At 34.2% G+C, this 18,227-nt stretch overlaps 1 protein-coding gene across 1 annotated transcript; it reads right to left on the bottom strand.

Annotated features, from left to right (window-relative positions):
• Positions 1–11,005: 11,005 nt before the first annotated feature.
• Positions 11,006–15,536, bottom strand: LOC136206552 (uncharacterized). The gene is made up of 4 exons (XM_065997651.1): positions 15,107–15,536; positions 14,368–15,023; positions 12,885–13,085; positions 11,006–11,663 (listed from the first exon to the last, which is right to left on the bottom strand). Exons 1-4 carry the CDS (start codon positions 15,330–15,332, stop codon positions 11,619–11,621), a joined length of 1,128 nt encoding a protein of 375 aa, XP_065853723.1. The 5' UTR covers positions 15,333–15,536; the 3' UTR covers positions 11,006–11,618.
• Positions 15,537–18,227: the final 2,691 nt, after the last annotated feature.

Consider the following 18,227-nt stretch of genomic DNA (forward strand, 5'->3'; position numbering starts at 1 on the left):
ATTTAAAATTAAAAAAAGTAAAAATCGTTTAAATAATAAGATGATTAAATAAATAATATTATTTAAAATAAATAAATTATATCAAGTTATATGATTAAGTTCTTCAATTTTTAAGATTTTAAAAATTAAGCTTTCCAATTTTTTAAGATTTTAAGAATTAAGTAAATGTGTGTGAAGAAGGGTTAAATGCATCATGGGTCACCGAGTTTACATGATTGTTTTAAAATAGTCACTCAATTTCAATTTGTCTCAATAAAATCACGTAATTTTGAGTTTTGTCTTAATTAGGTCACACATCCGATTTCAGTGATTAAAAAATATCAAAATAATGACATGTGTGATATGTCAACATGAGTCAATTTAGATCTCTGATCAAAACGAAATGTGACATCCATGTATATGCTATCTGGCTATAACATGTCAGTTATTTTTATTAAAAAAACAAAATTTAGTTTTTTTTTTATAAAAATAACCGTCATGTGGCTACCATGTTTCATTTCAATGCCTTTTAACCATTTTAATCGGAGGTGGATAGTTGACATGTCAGCTATGTCATTATTTCGATGCCTTTTAACCATTGAAATTGGCGGAGTGACCTAATTGAGACAAAACTCAAAGTTGAGTGATTTTATTGAGACAAATTGAAATTAAATGACCATTTAGAGATAATAATATAAGTTCAGTAACCAATGGTATATTTAACCCGTGTGAAGGATAAAAAATAGGGCTTAAATCTTTTTTTTTTTTTTTTTTTTTTGAAGCTAATAGGGCTTAAATCTTAAAACTATTAAAGGTGAAGAACTTAATCTAAAAGCATCTCCAATATAAATACTCTTTAAAATTGGCAAAATAATCTCAAACTATATTATTTTATTTTCTCTCTTATCAACATCATTTTTTACAATTTTTTTAAAAAAAAAACTCAAATACTAAGCAACTCTAAAAACTAATACTAGACTTAATAGGCACCCAACCCCCTAAACTTGTAACTTTTTTTCACCTGGCCCCTTCAACTTAGGGGACAACCTCTCAACCCCTCAACTTTCCAAAAACATCACATACAGCCCCTTACACCTCTATGTTCGGTGAAAATATTGACCCGTGTAGAAAACGCGCTTGACTGTTGACCACACCAATGCCACGTGTCACTTTTTTATTAAATTTTTCCAAGTGATTTCACCTCGACGACCACTACCGCGCACCTCAATAAGGCTGCGACGACAAACATCAATAACACCTCACATACAATAATCACTTGGAAAATTTTAATAAAAAAAATGACACGTGACATTGGTGTGGTCAATAGTCAAGCACGTTTTCTACACGGGTCAATATTTTGACCAAATATATGAGTGTAAGGGGCTGCATGTGATGTTTTTGGAAAGTTAAGGGGGTTGAGAGGTTGTCCCCTAAGTTGAGAGGGCCAGATGAAAAAAAGTTACAAGTTTAGGGGGTTGAGTGTCTATTAAGCCTTAATACTATAATCACATAAATCATTATTTTATATATTATTTATTTTAATGATAAATATTGTTATAAAATTCCATATTATTTTTTTAGGCAAAAAGCATCATTAGATCCCTGTTCTTTCATTTTTTGGTTCATTATCATCTCTTTGGATACATTAAATCCCTGATCATTTATTTTTTGTCTCATTAAGCCCTTTATGACCAAATTAGTAAGGTATGCATATTTTATTATGTTACGTTATTAACTTCATTTGTATTTGAAATTATTAAAAAAATATTTTTTATAGTTTGAATTAAGGTTTTTACAGTTTTCTACAGCCACATTACACATCCAAAATTGCATTCAAACAGTGAAAAAATACAAATTTCGAATGTAGATGCAATGAATAACCGTTTGTTAACCGAATTTTATGTTCAAAATTACTTTTTTTTTTATCATAAAGGGCTTAATTAGATCAAAAATAAATAATTAGAGCCTTAATGTATCAAAATAAAAAATAAAAGACTCAATAAACAAAAAAAATGAAAAATTAGGGGACCTAATGATGCTTTTTACTTTTTTTATATTAAAAAAAAAGCTTAATACATCGTTTGCTTTTTGAATTGTCCAAAAAGCTTGATTGATCCTCTGAACTTTTAAAGTGTCTCGTTAGCCTCCTGAACTTGCATAAAATATCCAGTTAGCTCCCTTAACTTGCGTAAAATGTAATCGATTGATCACTTGATCGCAAAAAAAATAAGTAAATGTAGAAGATGTATTCCACGCATCTTAGAATGTTATTACATAATTAAAAAATAAATTAAAAACGAAGTTATTACTTGCTCAACTATACAACTTGTCTTCTCTAATATTAGAACTGCATATCGTTTTATTTTTTCTAAGAATCGTACAATATATCTTCCGCATTTATCTTACTTTTTTTTTTTGCGACCGAGTGATCAATTGATTACATTTTATACAAGTTCAAGTTCAGAAGACGATCGCGACACTTTGAAAGTTCGGGAGACCAATCAAATTTTTTGGACAAGTCCAGAAAGCAAATGAAAAAAAAAAACAACAACAACAACAACGGTACCTACCAAAAATTGTCACCATAATCATTAAACCACTCAAATGCATATTTTTGAAATACCCTCCACCTCATCAAACAGGCTTGATCACTTGCATTGGAGATGTTCTACTATATTCTCCGACGCCGGAAATCGTGAACAATCTTCTTCCTTCTTTTGATCTTTCCGTCCAGTAAAGCAGAAGTTGAGGAATGGTGCGAGAACAACTGTTTGAGTTGAGTCGTACGGTGGATGAAACTCAGGGCAGGGTGATTTCACCTACCACTACTGATGAAATCTTAGTTGCTCGTCGTCGTAATCCCCGGGATGCGCTGAGAGACCTTAAGCGGACGCTGAACCAGGTGATTTCTGCTGTGTCACGAGATCCAGAGGAGAGACACAAAAAAATTCAACCTGGTAAGTTTTGGCTCAAGCAACTCAGAGAAATTGTTTTTGAGGCAGAAAATATGATTGATGAGTTAAACTATGAGATTGTCCGCCCAAAGGTAACCGACCACTTCAGTGGCGAATCCAGGATTTAAGATAGCGGTGGGCAAAATTCGTAAAAAAACTTTAGATAAAAAATGTAAAATTATTCAATTTTTGGTGACGAAAAATGCAAAATCGTTCAATTTTCATGCATTATTTTCATGATTTTTTTTTTGATAAAAAACGTAAATTATAATGTTTCCGACTCGTAATCATCCATTTCTGGGATTCTCGGGTTGTTACGCATCAAATATCCCTAACGTTTTGGGTCAGGTGCAATTTTATCCCTAACATCTAAAATGGTGCAATTTTACCTCTAATGTTTGTAGCCAAGAGTAATTTTATCTCTAACGTTGATAAATTGGATCAATTTCAAACACTATTATAAAATATAGTCATTTTTTTCTTTATTTTGCACCAATTGCATATCAATTTTGTAATTTTGCACCAATTTTACCTCTAATATTGATAAATTGGATCAATTTTAGACACTATTATTCATGACCGAAAAGACAGTTTGATGAATTATTTCTCAAATTGACCCAATTTATCAACGTTAGGGGTAAAATTGCTCTTGGCTTCCAACATTAGGGATAAAATTGTACCATTTTAGACGTTAGGGATAAAATTGTACCATTTAGACGTTAGAATAAGACCAAGTGCTTGAGTACTATCATCCTTTAACGGTGCTCCGTTTCAAAGGTCTTGGAATTCAAAAAGCTTGAGGACACTATACTTGAATGATGCAGACATGGAAAATTTGTTATCATCATCTTTTAACAAGTTGAAACATCTCAGATATCTTCATGTTTCGAATACGAAAAACAGTCCGTTGCCTAAATCCATCGCCGAGTTTCATATGCTTCAAATTTTGACCCTCTCAAATTGTAGCTGTGAACAACTACCACTCCTTGGAGATCTTCCCTGTCTTAAATCTCTTAAGATAAGTCATATGGAAAGACTGAAGTGCATAGGTAATGAGTCATATGATAGAAATAGCAGTCGTTTAGGCGGTGATTTTTAGAACGCCGTCTCGATTTCCACTAATTGGGCGGTATAAATCGGTTGACCGATTTTAGACCTTCTAGGCGGTCCTAGACGGTTCCAGACGGTTCTAGGCGGCTCCTAGACGGTCTTTTTGAAAAAATTAGTCCTTAAATTTTATGTCAATTTTTTTAATTTTAAAAAAAATATTAAATAACAAAAAAATAAAAAAATAACTTTAAACTATTAAATTTATTTTTAAGAATATTAATTTTATTTTATTTGGCAAATTTTGTTATAAATGTTATTTTATTGATCTATTTGTTATTTTTTAAGGATATTAATATAAATAATATTAAAATATGTATGTTTTTCTATCCTAAATATTTTATATTATCATTTTTACATAGTATAATTTATACATTAATTGTATTTATATAATACTTTATTTAATAAAAATTAAATAAATACGAAAAATATAAATCCGATTAATCCCCGATTAATCAGTAAGGGCCCTGTCCGCCCGACTAGCGCCTAGCGTTTTTTACAACCTTGTCTCTTCTTGAAAACTTGTCAATTCAATGTTGTGCTAAATTGACAGGTTTTCCGATGAGAGATCTGTCGGCACTTGTGACGGTAGAAATCAAAGATTGTCATTCATTGAGGTTCATATTTGATGAACACAAGTCCTTCCCCTTCATTAAAAGTCTATCCATTGTAGGATGTCCGAAACTGACTTATCTTCGAAACTGGCTTCTATCCAACGAGTCTTACAAGGAATTTAAAGTAAGGAGATGTGAATGGCTGAACTTCATTACAGAAGATTTGGGGATGAAAACATCTCTAGTCTCCTTACAGATAAATTGTTGTAAACGATTGGGATTTTTATCATAGGATGTAGATGTGACTCATAGGATTAAAATTGGTTGGTCGAAGTGAAAGAGTGCTACGGGTTTCCTTTGTGACCCCGGCATGCTTAATAGATTGAAGAAAAAATTCTACCGGACGGCAATTACACCAGCATTGTTATATGGTACGGAGTGTTGGGCAGTGAAACACTGCCACATCCATAAGGTGCCGGTGGCGGAGATGCGTATGTTGAGATGGATGTGTGGTCATACGAGAAAGGATCGGGTGAGTAATGAAATAATTAGGACAAAAGTATGGGTCACATCTATTGAGAATAAAATGAGAGAAAACCGGCTAAGGTGGTTTGGCCATGTGAGACGTAGAACGCTTGATGCGCCGGTTAGGAGAACCGAAGAGTGACAAAGGGATGTAGTGGTGAGGGGTAGGGGAAGATGATGAAGTGGAGCAAGCCTTGAACTATTTGGAGAAAGCTGATCCGGTGGCAAAGCTGCGATTTTGAAGTTAAAACGGGGTTGTTGGAATTTAGCGATTTCGGACCCTAATTTGATTGGATTCGACCCATGGTGGACGTGTTTTTTTAGCCATCTGAGGTCGTTTTGGGCCCCAAAACGGCAGTTTTGTGTCTTTGTCGCACTTTCAATTATTTCCGTGTTTTGTTACTTTTCCTTTTAGGTTTCGAATTAGGTTTTATTTGTCAGCCTATATAAAGGCTCGCCCCCTTATGTAACAGTTTTTCGATTAATAAAATTTCAGAGTTTATTCTCTTTTCCAATTTTCGTTAGTCGTGCGCGATTCAACGATCGTTGACGGTTTTAAACATTGTTCGTGCGCGAACAGTCGTTTAGGACGAAAGTCTGTTTTTTCCGCTGCAAGACCTAAGAAAACTTGGAGGTGGGTGATCGAGAGTGAAATGAGTTTACTGGGAATTGAGAAAAATATGCTAGTGGATAGGACGGAGTGGAGGGAGCGAATTTGTATCGCTGACGCGACTTGATTTCGCGGATTTATACGATGGTTCATGTTAGCCGATCCCGAATCATTTCGGGACTAAGGCTTTGTTGTTGTTGTTGATTGGGATTTTTCTCGGAGGATATACTACGCAAACTCACTCGACTGAGGAAATTAAGCATTGGTGCATTCTCAGAGAAGTTGGATGATTTCAGTTATTTGAATCGAATCAAAGACCTTGAACGTCTTGAGGAGTTAGAAATCTGGGGATCTGATGTTTTCGGTCGGAAAATGTCTGCTTTACCGAATCAAATTAAACACCTCCATAGCATACAGACATTGAAGATAAAGGGGTTCACAGCAATGGAAGCATTGCCAGAGTGGTTATCTGATCTTCAATCTCTGGAAACCATTTCTCTTGATTATTATTCGAATCAATCAACAGCTGCAATATTACAAAGGTTCTCCAATTTAAGACATCTCTACATTTCTGGCTCTCATGCTTTTGAAGAACATAAATCCCAATGGATGGAGTTTTCAGGTACAACAAAAATCAGAATCCTTTTCTCATAGTTATTAGATTGAGTTTGTTTTGATTTGAGTAGTTGTTGTTAAGCTTTATGGGTAAATTACACCCATGGTCACTGTACTTTACTTACCAAAATAGGTCTATGGTTTTTAGGGAGGTATCAATTTAGGCTCCACGTACAAAATAGCACCAATATAATCTTAACGCTAAAAAAAAGTATCAATTTAGGCATCGATAACAGATTGGACACGTCATTCCTATTACTCCGTTAAGTTCTGATTTCTCCCTTCACGTACAATTGACAGAACTTAACGGCGTAATATCAATGACGTGTCTCGTTCCGTTATCGAGGTCTAAATTGGTACTTTTTTAAATGTTAAGCCTATATTGGTGTTATTTTATACATGGAGCATAAATTGATATTTTTCCAAAAACCATAGACCTATTTTGGTACCTTATCCCTTTTAACATTATGGTCATTGAACTTCAGTTCTTAACTGTATGGCCTTTTAACATCTGCGGCCATTCAAAACCTCAAAACGACTGTTGACGGCCTCAAAATAAAAAAATTCGAAGAGTTAATGATACTCTAAGGAAATTTAATTCTTGAATTTTTTTCGTTTTGAGGTCATTTAGGTGATGTTTGATTAGGAGAGAGATAGTGCATTTTTTAGAGAGAGAAAGCTAAAAAATGTGATTTTGGAAAATAAAAAATACGGTTTCATGGTAAATGTGGTTTTGAACAATTTTAATTCTTGGATATTTTCATTTTGAGGTTGTTAACGGTCATTTTGAGGAGTTAGTTAAAGTTGAGTGGCTATACCGTGAAGAATTGACGTTCAATGGTCATAATGTTAAAATGAGTAAATTTTAGTGGCCATGGATGTAATTTATCCTAAGCTTTATATATCTAAGTAAGACATAGATACATGTATGTTGAATGTTGTTGTTAATCAACTGTGTGGAGATGAAAGATATTTATTAGAACGTATTTTTCTTGCTTTTACATGAAGTGTCTGTATATATAACACTTATTTGGCATATCTCGTACGTATCTCCGTGTATCCTCGATGTATCCATACCCCATATTGTCTCTCGGTAGGAGAATATAGAGTTATTATGTATAAACCTTTTAGCTCGTTTTCTTCGGAAAATGTATATGCACATTCACTATTCAAAACCAAAGCCCTTTGCACCGCCTAAGTCTTGAAATCGAGAATCCATCCCGATTTTCGAGATCCGTCCTTTAGGCGTTTTTTGGCCCCTAGGTAATTTTTAGCCGGTTGAGCTTCGTTTAGACTCACTATTCAAAACCAAAGCCATTTGCACCGTTTAGGCCTTGAAATCGAGAATCTGTCCCGATTTTCTTCGATTAGTTTCTTTAGACGTTTTTTTGGCTCCTAGGCAATTTTTAGCCGCTTGAGCTCCGTCTAGGTTGTCTTGACACTGTCTAGACCGCCTAAGTGACGATGAACAAAAAGATTTTTTTTATTGTGAATTTATATTTTGTTTTATTATTATTCACTTTAAGTTGTTTCAATGATATAGTTGTTGCAATGTTGATGTTTGTACATTTTTAAAAATATATATTATAAATATACTTGTTTTTTTGTATTAAATAATTTTATATTATTATTTTACCCTTACTTGCTTGACATGTAAGGCAGAACAGCCAAAACCAATAGTTCTTATTGTTTAGATAGTATAATACATATTTTAATTGAATTTATATAATAATTTGTTGATTAACAAATAAAAAATACAAAAAGATAAATCTAGTTAATCCTCAAAGGCTATGTCCGCTGGCGTCTAGAGTTTTTTTACAACCTGATGTGTATTACCAGAATCTTGTTATTATTAAGGAGTTGATGAATAAAAATGTGTTAAAAGTTACATATGTTTTTTGAAATTTAGACATTGTTTGATAATTCATTTATTTATTTAAATTAAAATGTTAACCACTTATTTAATTTAAATGTGTTTGATAATGATTATTTTTCTACTACTTATATTAGTCAATTAAGTTAAAAATCACTTATTTTGATTAGTAAAAGTATTTAACTTAATATTTTAAGTGAAAAATTATTAATTAATATTTTTTTTAAAGTTATACATTTAATATTTTTAGTAATTATAATATTAAATACCTAAAATTCAGTACTTATTTTTTTCAGCATTTAATTTTTAGATTTATCAAACAACAGTTTTGTTGATTAAAAAAAAAATCAAACAACACTTTAGTGACAAAATTTAGTTTCAAACTCATGCTAAATCTACTATAATTATAAATTCTTAATATATTTAATCGTAATTTTCTTCATTTCTTCTTTGACCTTTGTCTCTCTGTTTCTGGGAAAATTATTAGAAGTATTCGATTTTCCATTTCAAATGAAGGATCTTTCCCTCGACCGGTTAGAAAAATCTGAACTCCAACAACCATTAAATCAACACTATCGTCATTAACCTAGAGGTTGTTTCTCAATCCTAGAGGATTCCCAAATTTCATGCCCACTATCGTCATTAACCTCAACTTATCCTCCATTGAACCATTGATTATCCACTCGAACAACAATGTTCACATTTTTGGGGTTGGTTGCTCCTGAACCACACTTAACCCAAGCAGATACATGATATCTCAACAAAAGTTTGAATCCAGCAGCAATTATGTGCACACGACTTGCCGTTTTTGACGATGCATCTACAATGTGATTCATCATTTGCAATACCTCGCTCATCTTGGGGCGAGTTTTGAGATTCATGGCCAGACATCGGTCAATAATAATAACAAGCTTCTGAGCTGCATGGAGGAGGTATTACACATCATCATCATCATAATAGCAAGCTAATTTAACAAGATTTGTATGCTCCATCACGCTAAGAACATCCACTCATTGTGTCACAATATCCCTCTTTTACCGAGAGGTTTGACAACAACTTCAAGCCTTTTATTCAGACGTGTAAGGGGGATATCCTTGTGATCATGTTATGTAATGGAGGGAAGAGTGACTGAGGCTTATTAGTAAGTTGAGAATCCAATACATGTAGATGCGTTTTAAAGCCGTGAGGTCCAAAGTATTGGATTTGGGTCAAAGCGGACAATATCTACATGGTATTAGGCTGGGTGTTACAATTGGTTGGTTCGGGGACGAACCAGGCGGAAGCTGGTGGGCCTGTAACGACCCGGTCCGAAGTGCGTGGCGCCGGGGTAGAAGGCCTGAGCAAGCAGCGACCCTAAGAGATGGCGATGGGGGGGGGGGGCAGGAATGAACTGAATCCCACTTCGGAAAGGGAGAGAGAGTGACTGAAGCTTATTAGTAAGATGAGAATCCAATACATGCAGACGCGTTTTAAAACTGTGAGGTTCAAGGTGTTGGATTTGGACCAAAGCGGACAATATCTACATGGTATTGGGCTGGCTGTTACAATTGACCTTTTATAGATACACACAAAACCACCCTCTCCCAGCATCACCGATTGACTAAAGTTTTTGGTAGTTGACTTAAGCTTAGAAACTATGAACACTCTGAAACTACTAAAAGGTCTTTGAGACATACTTGGCCACGAGGGCCTTCCAACCCATTCTAAGCTATAATTTGAGATATTTTGAGAATTCAACTCAGAAAATGTACACTTATTGGTCCTTTGCTCACCCTTCTTTCCTCTAATGTAAAATGAGGAACACTTCATAACCTCTGAAGGATTCACATACACCAGTGTCCTCAATTGAATACCCAACAAATCAACATCATATGGGATTTCTTCATATATAATACATTTTGTTGACAATTTCATGCCACATACAACAAATGATAAATACGTAGAATCATCCATCACTATTTTGTCAAAAGTTTTCATCATGTGAAGCTGCTTTGAAACACAAAGATGCCCCAGAAAAATTCTCTTCCCGAAATTCTAGCATGAGCTAGGTGTTTTCTTAATAAAAGTAGGAAAGTTTTGGGTTCTAACATCTGAAGTTCTCTGTTTGGTCACTAGAGGCAGATTAGTTTCAGGAAGGATTTTCAGTGTATTTGGGGTGTTTTGGATCCAAAGTTGAGCGGTGATCGGAGATTTGAAGGTCAGGTCCATTTCACTAGAGGTTTTAGTGTAGGAATGGTTAGTTTGTGGCTATTGCTTTAGAGGCCGGGGAGATCTGAATGTAGGATTGGGCTAAGGAGCCTCAATCACAACCTCGAAATGGATGTTTTGAAAGGTAACAAGTTGATAGAGATCTATGGTTTGATATGATCTTGATTCATATCGGTTCTTAAGTTTCCATTCCTTAATGAAACAAGAATCAGTAAAATTGTCAAACTAACCTTGATTTGTATATACAGTAGTAGCCTACTGCTCCACCATTTTCTCTATTTTATCTTACAAATAAAGATATGCCAACTCCCATTTCCTCTCGGGAATTTCATCAAACAGTTAGGAGGCAACATAAGAGGGATTTAAAACTCCAGTTTATAAAATCAATTGAGCCAAATTTAAAAAAGATTTGCGGATTTGTTCAAAAGAGTCCTATTGCTTCTTGCGAAGCAGTTCCATTCGTTGGTTAAATTCTTCCATGGCCGGAGGAAGGAAGTTTCTGATACCAATCTCACAATTATGAACTCGGATTTTAGAATAGGAAGAAAAAAAATAAGAACAAAGAGAATAGAGAGAAGAATTTAGAAGAAAGAAAGAAAGATTTCATTAATCAATTAGTACAAACTGATTCTCTTAAATAGGAAAAGGGACGAGAAAAATACAGCTAGCCTAATAGGAAATACAACTTACCTTGTATAAAAATAGAAAATACAACAATTCACTAAATAGGAAAAAACAACGGTAATTACTAATACAAAAATAACAAAATGACAGCTAAGGATGGTAAAGAGCTATTTTAATCCTTCTTCTTTTGCACTTTTGCACATATGCGACACGTACTCACCCCTAGTTGCTTCATTTTGCAACCTAAGATCTATTTAGTTCATAAATGAGTATCTTTTGTTTATCATTTCACATTGAAAAAAAGCAGAAAATTTAAAGCAGCTTATGCATTTCTGCCTAATCTAATTGCTTCTATAGAAATTGACATCACTTGCATAACATTTTTCAAAGATCATGTTTCCGGGTTGAGGAAGACCGATCAGACCGCCGCCAAAATCGGTGTAAAAGAACATCTATCCAAGTCGCGAACGAACTGTGGTTCCGTCGACGTTTTGCTAAAGTATATATGACGGAAATGTATATGGTATATCAAGTTCCAACTCCCTACACTTTTGCTTGAACATCTCTAGCTAACCATTCTGCAAAGCCGGGGTTTCTCTTGCTATTGAAATCTCCTGCCAAAAAGAGAACAAAACATTCGTGTCGAAACAAAAATCGAAAGTTTCGATATTAAGATATAATTTGTACTAGAGAGAGAGAGAGAGGTATTAATCATAATTCTTACTCGGATAAGGTATAAATGTCCAGTATTAGGGGCGAGCCATATAACTCATAATGTACAAAAAGGTACAACGATACTCCTATTGTGTAAATCCTAACTCAGTATATTCTATTTTCGTAAGGAAATAGCAATTAAGACTAAAACATTCATGTCAATATGGAGCACGAAGTTTCAAGTTCCGTGCTTCAAGTAATCTACCTTCTTGCAGACATTCTCTCATAAACAAAAATCCAAAGTTTCGATCTTAAGATATAATTTGTACTAGAGAGAGAGAGAGATGTATTAATCATGATTCTTACTCGGATGAAGTATGAATTTCCCCCAAACGGTAAGCGATATAACTCATAATGTACAAAAAGGTAAAAAGATACTCTTATTGCGTAAATCCTAACTCAATATACTATTTTCTAAAGAAATAGCAAACATTCACGTCGATACGAAGCACAAAGTATCAAGTTTCGTGCTTCAAGTTTACTTGCCCTTTAACCAAAAAAAAAAAGAGCTTGTAAAATTTCGATCTTAAGATATAATTTGTACTAGAGAGAGGGTACCGATCATAATTCTTACTCGGATAAGCTATAAATGTCCCCCCAATGGTATTAGGGGCGAGCGATATAACTCATAATGTACAAAAAGGTACAACATACTCCTATTGTGTAAATCCTAATTCAATATACCATTTTCTCAAGGAAATAGCAATCAAGATCATCGACGAACCAAAATTCCCCAATGGGAGTGAGCGATATAACTCAATAATGTACAAAAAGGTATAACGTTACTCCTATTGCGTAAATCCTAGCTCAATATACCATTTTTTAAGGAAATAGCAATCAAAATTACCGTATCCATAATTACCAACAGATCTCCAATAAACCCTCTTGAGAAAGGAGGGCATTGCGCCGAGATTTCAACCTTGAGAGCAACATTGCACCATTTTCTATGTTGGGGGTTATATTGCTCCCAGACGCAAAATATGCTCCCAATTCTTATCACAGCAATCCAGCGGTTTTTTGCCGAATTACTAATAGATGTTAACACTAAAATGTTGTAAAAACCGCATTCTAACACTCAAACTAGAATCATGAGTAAACAAGAGAATCATTATCAATTTTACCTTCAACTTTGAATCACTTGAGAAGCTGCATTTTGATGTGACTGCAGATCCATGATCAAACAGCCATCCTGCCTCACAGTTAGTTTCACCGTCTTCGGTTCGTTTTAATGAACACCATAGTTGCTTTGGAAGCAATATGAGATCATGAGCATCTCTTACTGACTTTTGCACACCATTTTCTTTCAGTTCTTGTATAAGGCCCTGCATAATTCAAAGTTGAGAACTTCAGGAAACCAAATTCGGCTAATTCCGGTAAATTTCTCACTGGATTCGTCACTTGGCAACCTAATAAAAATCGGTAGTTAACACATATAATAAGACCAATCAGATGAGACTGATAAAGTTTAAACTGACTTGTTAACATGATAAATATTGACAATTGACACGGAAAATGATCGTGTCAAACATCATTGTTCGTAAGATGTAAGGAATCCGGCGAGTAACTCACTGGAGTTAGGTTAGCTGAATTTCAAAGATTTTTCTAACACAGAATTGAAGTTTTATTGTATAGAAGTAGTGAAACTACATGACATTCCGTTTCTTTGTAGATTCATGACTCCTTTAACCATTTAAGCCCACCAAATGAGCCACTGAAAACGCAACTCTTGTCTAGAAGAGTATCACTTTAGCGAGTTCAGAAAGCTAATATATATAACTTTAAGCAAGTTCGGGAACCAATAGGTCATTTTCATCAAGTTTAAAGAGTTATAAAGTCATTCCCAAAGTTTGTCGGACAATCAACTGTTGTGGCTAACTTGTAGGGGTTGTGTATGTGAATGTAATAGGCCAAACATAAACAATCATAAACTTAATTCTTAAAACCGTGAAAGTTCAAGAGCGTAATCATGCGTTTTGCATTTTAATTACAGAAACGGTAAACATTGTTGTCGTGTGACCGAGAGGTCACAGGTTCGAGTCTTAGGAGCGGCCTCTTGCCAAAGAATTGGCTGGGGAAGGCTTGCCCCCAATACACTCTCGTGGTGGGACCCCTTCCCGGACCCTGGCTTAGCGGGGACGCGTAGTGCACCTGACCGCCCTTTGTACCAAATGCCATGATTCAAGTTAAGCTAATAGCAATTTCAATTATTGTCTAATGTTTTGTATAGCACCAGCAAAACTAAAGATAAATATCTAATATATTCCTAACCCCCAAACTTGTCCAGAAAAGTCTATTGACCCGTTCAACTTTAAGATGACCCATATTAGTCCCTTAAAGTTGCTTAAAGTGACATATTAACCCTTAAATTTTACATGTTTGAGCAAGGATAAATATGAACAAGTTTAAGCAAGTTTAGGAGCAAATAGTTCACTTTAATCGTCGTTTTTAAAGTTCGGGAGAGCAAGGATAAACATGAACAAGTTTAAGCATGTATCATTTTAAGCAAGTTCACTGGAAAATAGTTCACTTTAATCGGTGGTTTTTAAAGTTCGGGAGGCAATCGGATTCTATGGTTTTGAGGAGCTGTAGAATTTCCAAACTTACAGTTTCAGAAGCATCAAAACTGGCAACAGAAATGGAACTCTGCCAAACTCCAGCAACTTGGGAAGATTCCATAGCTGAAGTAGAAGCGAATGCAGAATCTCTAATAGCACATCCACCCAATTGATCACCATCTCTAAATGGTCCATACCACTGTTCAACAAAAACCCTAATGTTCTTCAAAATCATCGTCTTCTTCCCGTTATCTAACTCAACAACCTGAATTATCCTAACCCTAGACTCCTTATCTTCAGGATTTATCAAACAATGTTCCAACTCAAATCCCCAATTCACACCATTTTTATCCTCAATTGGCCAAACAGCTACATAACACCCAGAAGATTGGAACGCAAAGGTTGAAATACTACTATCAGTTCCTCCAACATTTCTGCAATCAATGCTAAATCTAGTTGCAGCATCAGCTTCACATCCAACAGTGGGTAGTAATTTGATGTTTTTGTAATTCAAAACAGGGTTTTCAAATTCAATTGAAGCAAGAGTCGGACATTGAGTTTGCCAATCGAAAACCCTAACTTCCCATTCCCTAAAAGCTTCAGGGACAACATTTTCAGGAAGCTCAATTGGAATTCCTTTAGCAGTAAAATCTGCTCCAAACCCATCCCATTCACCGGACACATTTTTAGCGAATTCAGACCACGCTTCGAACACACAAAACAAGAAAAAAAAAACAAATTCAGAGAAATTCAAATTGGGGAAGCGGGTATAAATTGGGGGAACTTACTAGTTGAGCTGGATGTGGAATTTGAGCTTTGCAATTCAACATCATCTGATAAGAAAGTAGACTTCGCCGCACAAGATAGAGGAGGGAGTTTAGGGTTACAGTGAAAAAGAGAGTGGAGATGATTTGATTGGTAATTGATGGATTTTGAAGGAAGCTTTGATAATGGAAGTATAGTAGGAGTGAGGGGTCTGTTCTGTAGGATTATACTGTTGCCTGGTAGAGCCATTTTTGAGTTTCTCTGCTTTTACCTTTTTTTTTTCTGTTTGTTTCCTGGGAAAATGGAAGAAAATAAACTAGAAAAAGAAGATGAGAGGAGAGGAGAGGAGAGGAGAGGAAGAAGCGTTGGATTAGGAAACAAAGTGATGGGAATATTCTGTTGTTCCCATAAGGTTTTGTATTTTTCCGGTGGAAGGCTGGGATGGAACCAAAAGAATTAGGGGTCGCAACCGATGGGATTATCCAAAAACCACGGGTATCGAAACTGATGGGTATGAGAAACAACTGTAAAAAGTAAGGATGAGGTTGGTAACGGGCGATAATATTTCTCCAAAACCTAAATAGGGATAGGATAGGGATTGCTATATCCGTTCCGTGGAGATCCCTAACCCTTTAAAATTTAATTGATTCAATGTATTAAAAAAAAACCTTTAAATTATAAATGTTATTTTACAGAGTTTATAAATGCAAGGATGTAGATGAGGTAAGTAATGTCTTGCATGCCTTATGAACAAATGAAAAAGATTATGGTGTGATCTGGGTTAAAAGGGGATAGTAATAATTAGTGCATCATCCGACATTATAAATTAAATGTATTTGTTTAATTAATATTGTTATTTTATTGGACATGGGGAGGGATTTGCATGGGGATGGGATGGAGATGAAAAAATTCTCAAATTATTTAATGGGAATTTTGGGACAAAGTGAGAAATGCATTTTTATCCTCGTCTCGCATCATTGCCACCCTTAAAAGAAGCCATTTTTCAATTTGGGAGAAAGAATTGGTTTTTGGCGTTCATGGACTAAATTGTATAACTTCTCATATAGACTTGATTGGCCCGGGCCTAGTCAGGTTTTATAAGTACATATTTGAGAAATTTACGTAGAATTCAGTTTTAAAAATTTATATACAATTAGTAAATCATATGTGAAACCAATAAAATTATTATTTTTAATACATTTTAAGAATTAGAGTTTATGAATTAGAGGTCTAAAATATATCTAGAGTTTAAGATCTATGAATTTGGATTTAGAATTTTTAAATTAAGATATAAAAATATATTTATTATATATAAAAAAATAATAAAATATTAAAAATTAAGTATGATAATAGATGGAAACAAAAAAAAAAGTATGATAATATGATTTATTATATACAGAAAATTATGATATTCATATAAAAGTCGTATTATTTGGTTTAAATTCAGTCAGGTCCACGCTATATTTACATCAATCCAAGCCGAGTTAGATCAGATTTAGAAAACTAATCTCAAGTTCAACACAACCTATCTGACTAATGTTTTTTTTATATTTTTATTTACATTATTAATTAATTAATTAATTAGCTCTATAAATTTAACACAACATAAAGGCGAACATAAAATATAAATTTTCCCTCTAATTTTATTTTAATATGTTTTTGTTTGCCAATAAAATAAATTTTATTTTTCAATACAAATAAAAAGCATGTATTCAATTTTATAATAAAGTTTCTAAATAAAAGAATAATAAAAAAATTATATTGTATGGTTTCCACGATAGGAAGCTAGCTAGCTAAATCTCTATCTAAAAAATATTTAACTCACATGACGACGTGTGGTTATCACACGCCGTGTGAGTCAATTTTTTCAGCATGAAGGCAAGCCACACACTATGGGGTAAATTACATACGTGGTGTACAACCTTTACCCATTTTCACACTTTGGTGTACAACCTTCAATTTTACACACTAAAGTGTACAACCTTTTGGTGACCTCCCACTAAAGTGTACAGTGGGTAATTGTGGCCGGTCAACCCGAAGTCAACGCGCCACCTCAGCAATTTAACTTTTCTAAAAATAAAAAATTAATCCAATTAATATAAAATTTCTTTTATACCCTTTATAACATCATCTTCTTCAACCTCCATCCTTATTTTCTTTCTACTCCATTTTAAAAAATGATTTCTCTCTCATGAACCTCAATCCTTATTTTCTTTTTACTCCATTTTCAAAAATTATTTCTCTCTCTAACTCTCATCTCTCTTATTTTCTCTCCTCCATTTTTGTTTTATAAGCATCATTTCTCTCTCTAACCCTTCAATCTCTCTCTCTAATTCTCCTTTCTCTCTCTAACTCTCCTCTCTCTCTAATTTCCCCCCTCTCTCTAACTCTTTTTTTGAAATGTACGAAAATGGTGTTACCGAGCTGCTGCCATGCAATGTGCATCAACTGCTACCATGAATGGTATACGACATTACTTAACCTTCTTTTACTCAACGTTTTAAGGTTAAATGCCCAAAGTGTCTTGAAATTTTATTGCCACCCCAGTACATGAGATTTTCAGGTTGAAAAATTCATTTCTATTGGATAGTTGTTGATAATAATGTATATGCTTTATCTAGTTTTTGATTTAACCTTTTCTTCTTGTTGAGAATATACAACAAACGAAGTGTAAATTTGTAATAATCCTCATTGCAATCAAATAATATTTTTTAACCAACACTGCTGAATCACCTTGCCTGGAATTAATTATTTGCAACTTGTTTCTTACATGAAATGCATCTAGTATCACTGAAGTTGAGTCTATTTTAAGAAAGGGAGAGTTAGAGAGAGAGATGGAAGAGTTAGAGAGAGAAATGGATGAGAGAGAAAATAAGAGAGAGATGAGAGTTAGAGTTAGAGTTAGAGAGAGAGAAATAATTTTTGAAAATGGGATAGAAAGAAAATAAGGATGGAGGTTGAAGAAGGTGATATTATAAAGGGTATAAAAGTAATTTTATATTAATTTGATTACTTTTTTATTTTTAAAAAAAGTTAAATTGCCGAGGTGGCATGTTGACTTCGGGTTGACCGGTCACAATTACCTGCTGTACACTTTAGTGGGAGGTCACCAAAAGGTTGTACACTTTAGTGTGCAAAATTGAA

This window comes from Euphorbia lathyris, chromosome 9 (genome assembly GCF_963576675.1).
Source record: "Euphorbia lathyris chromosome 9, ddEupLath1.1, whole genome shotgun sequence".
Classification (NCBI taxonomy): Eukaryota; Viridiplantae; Streptophyta; class Magnoliopsida; order Malpighiales; family Euphorbiaceae; genus Euphorbia; species Euphorbia lathyris.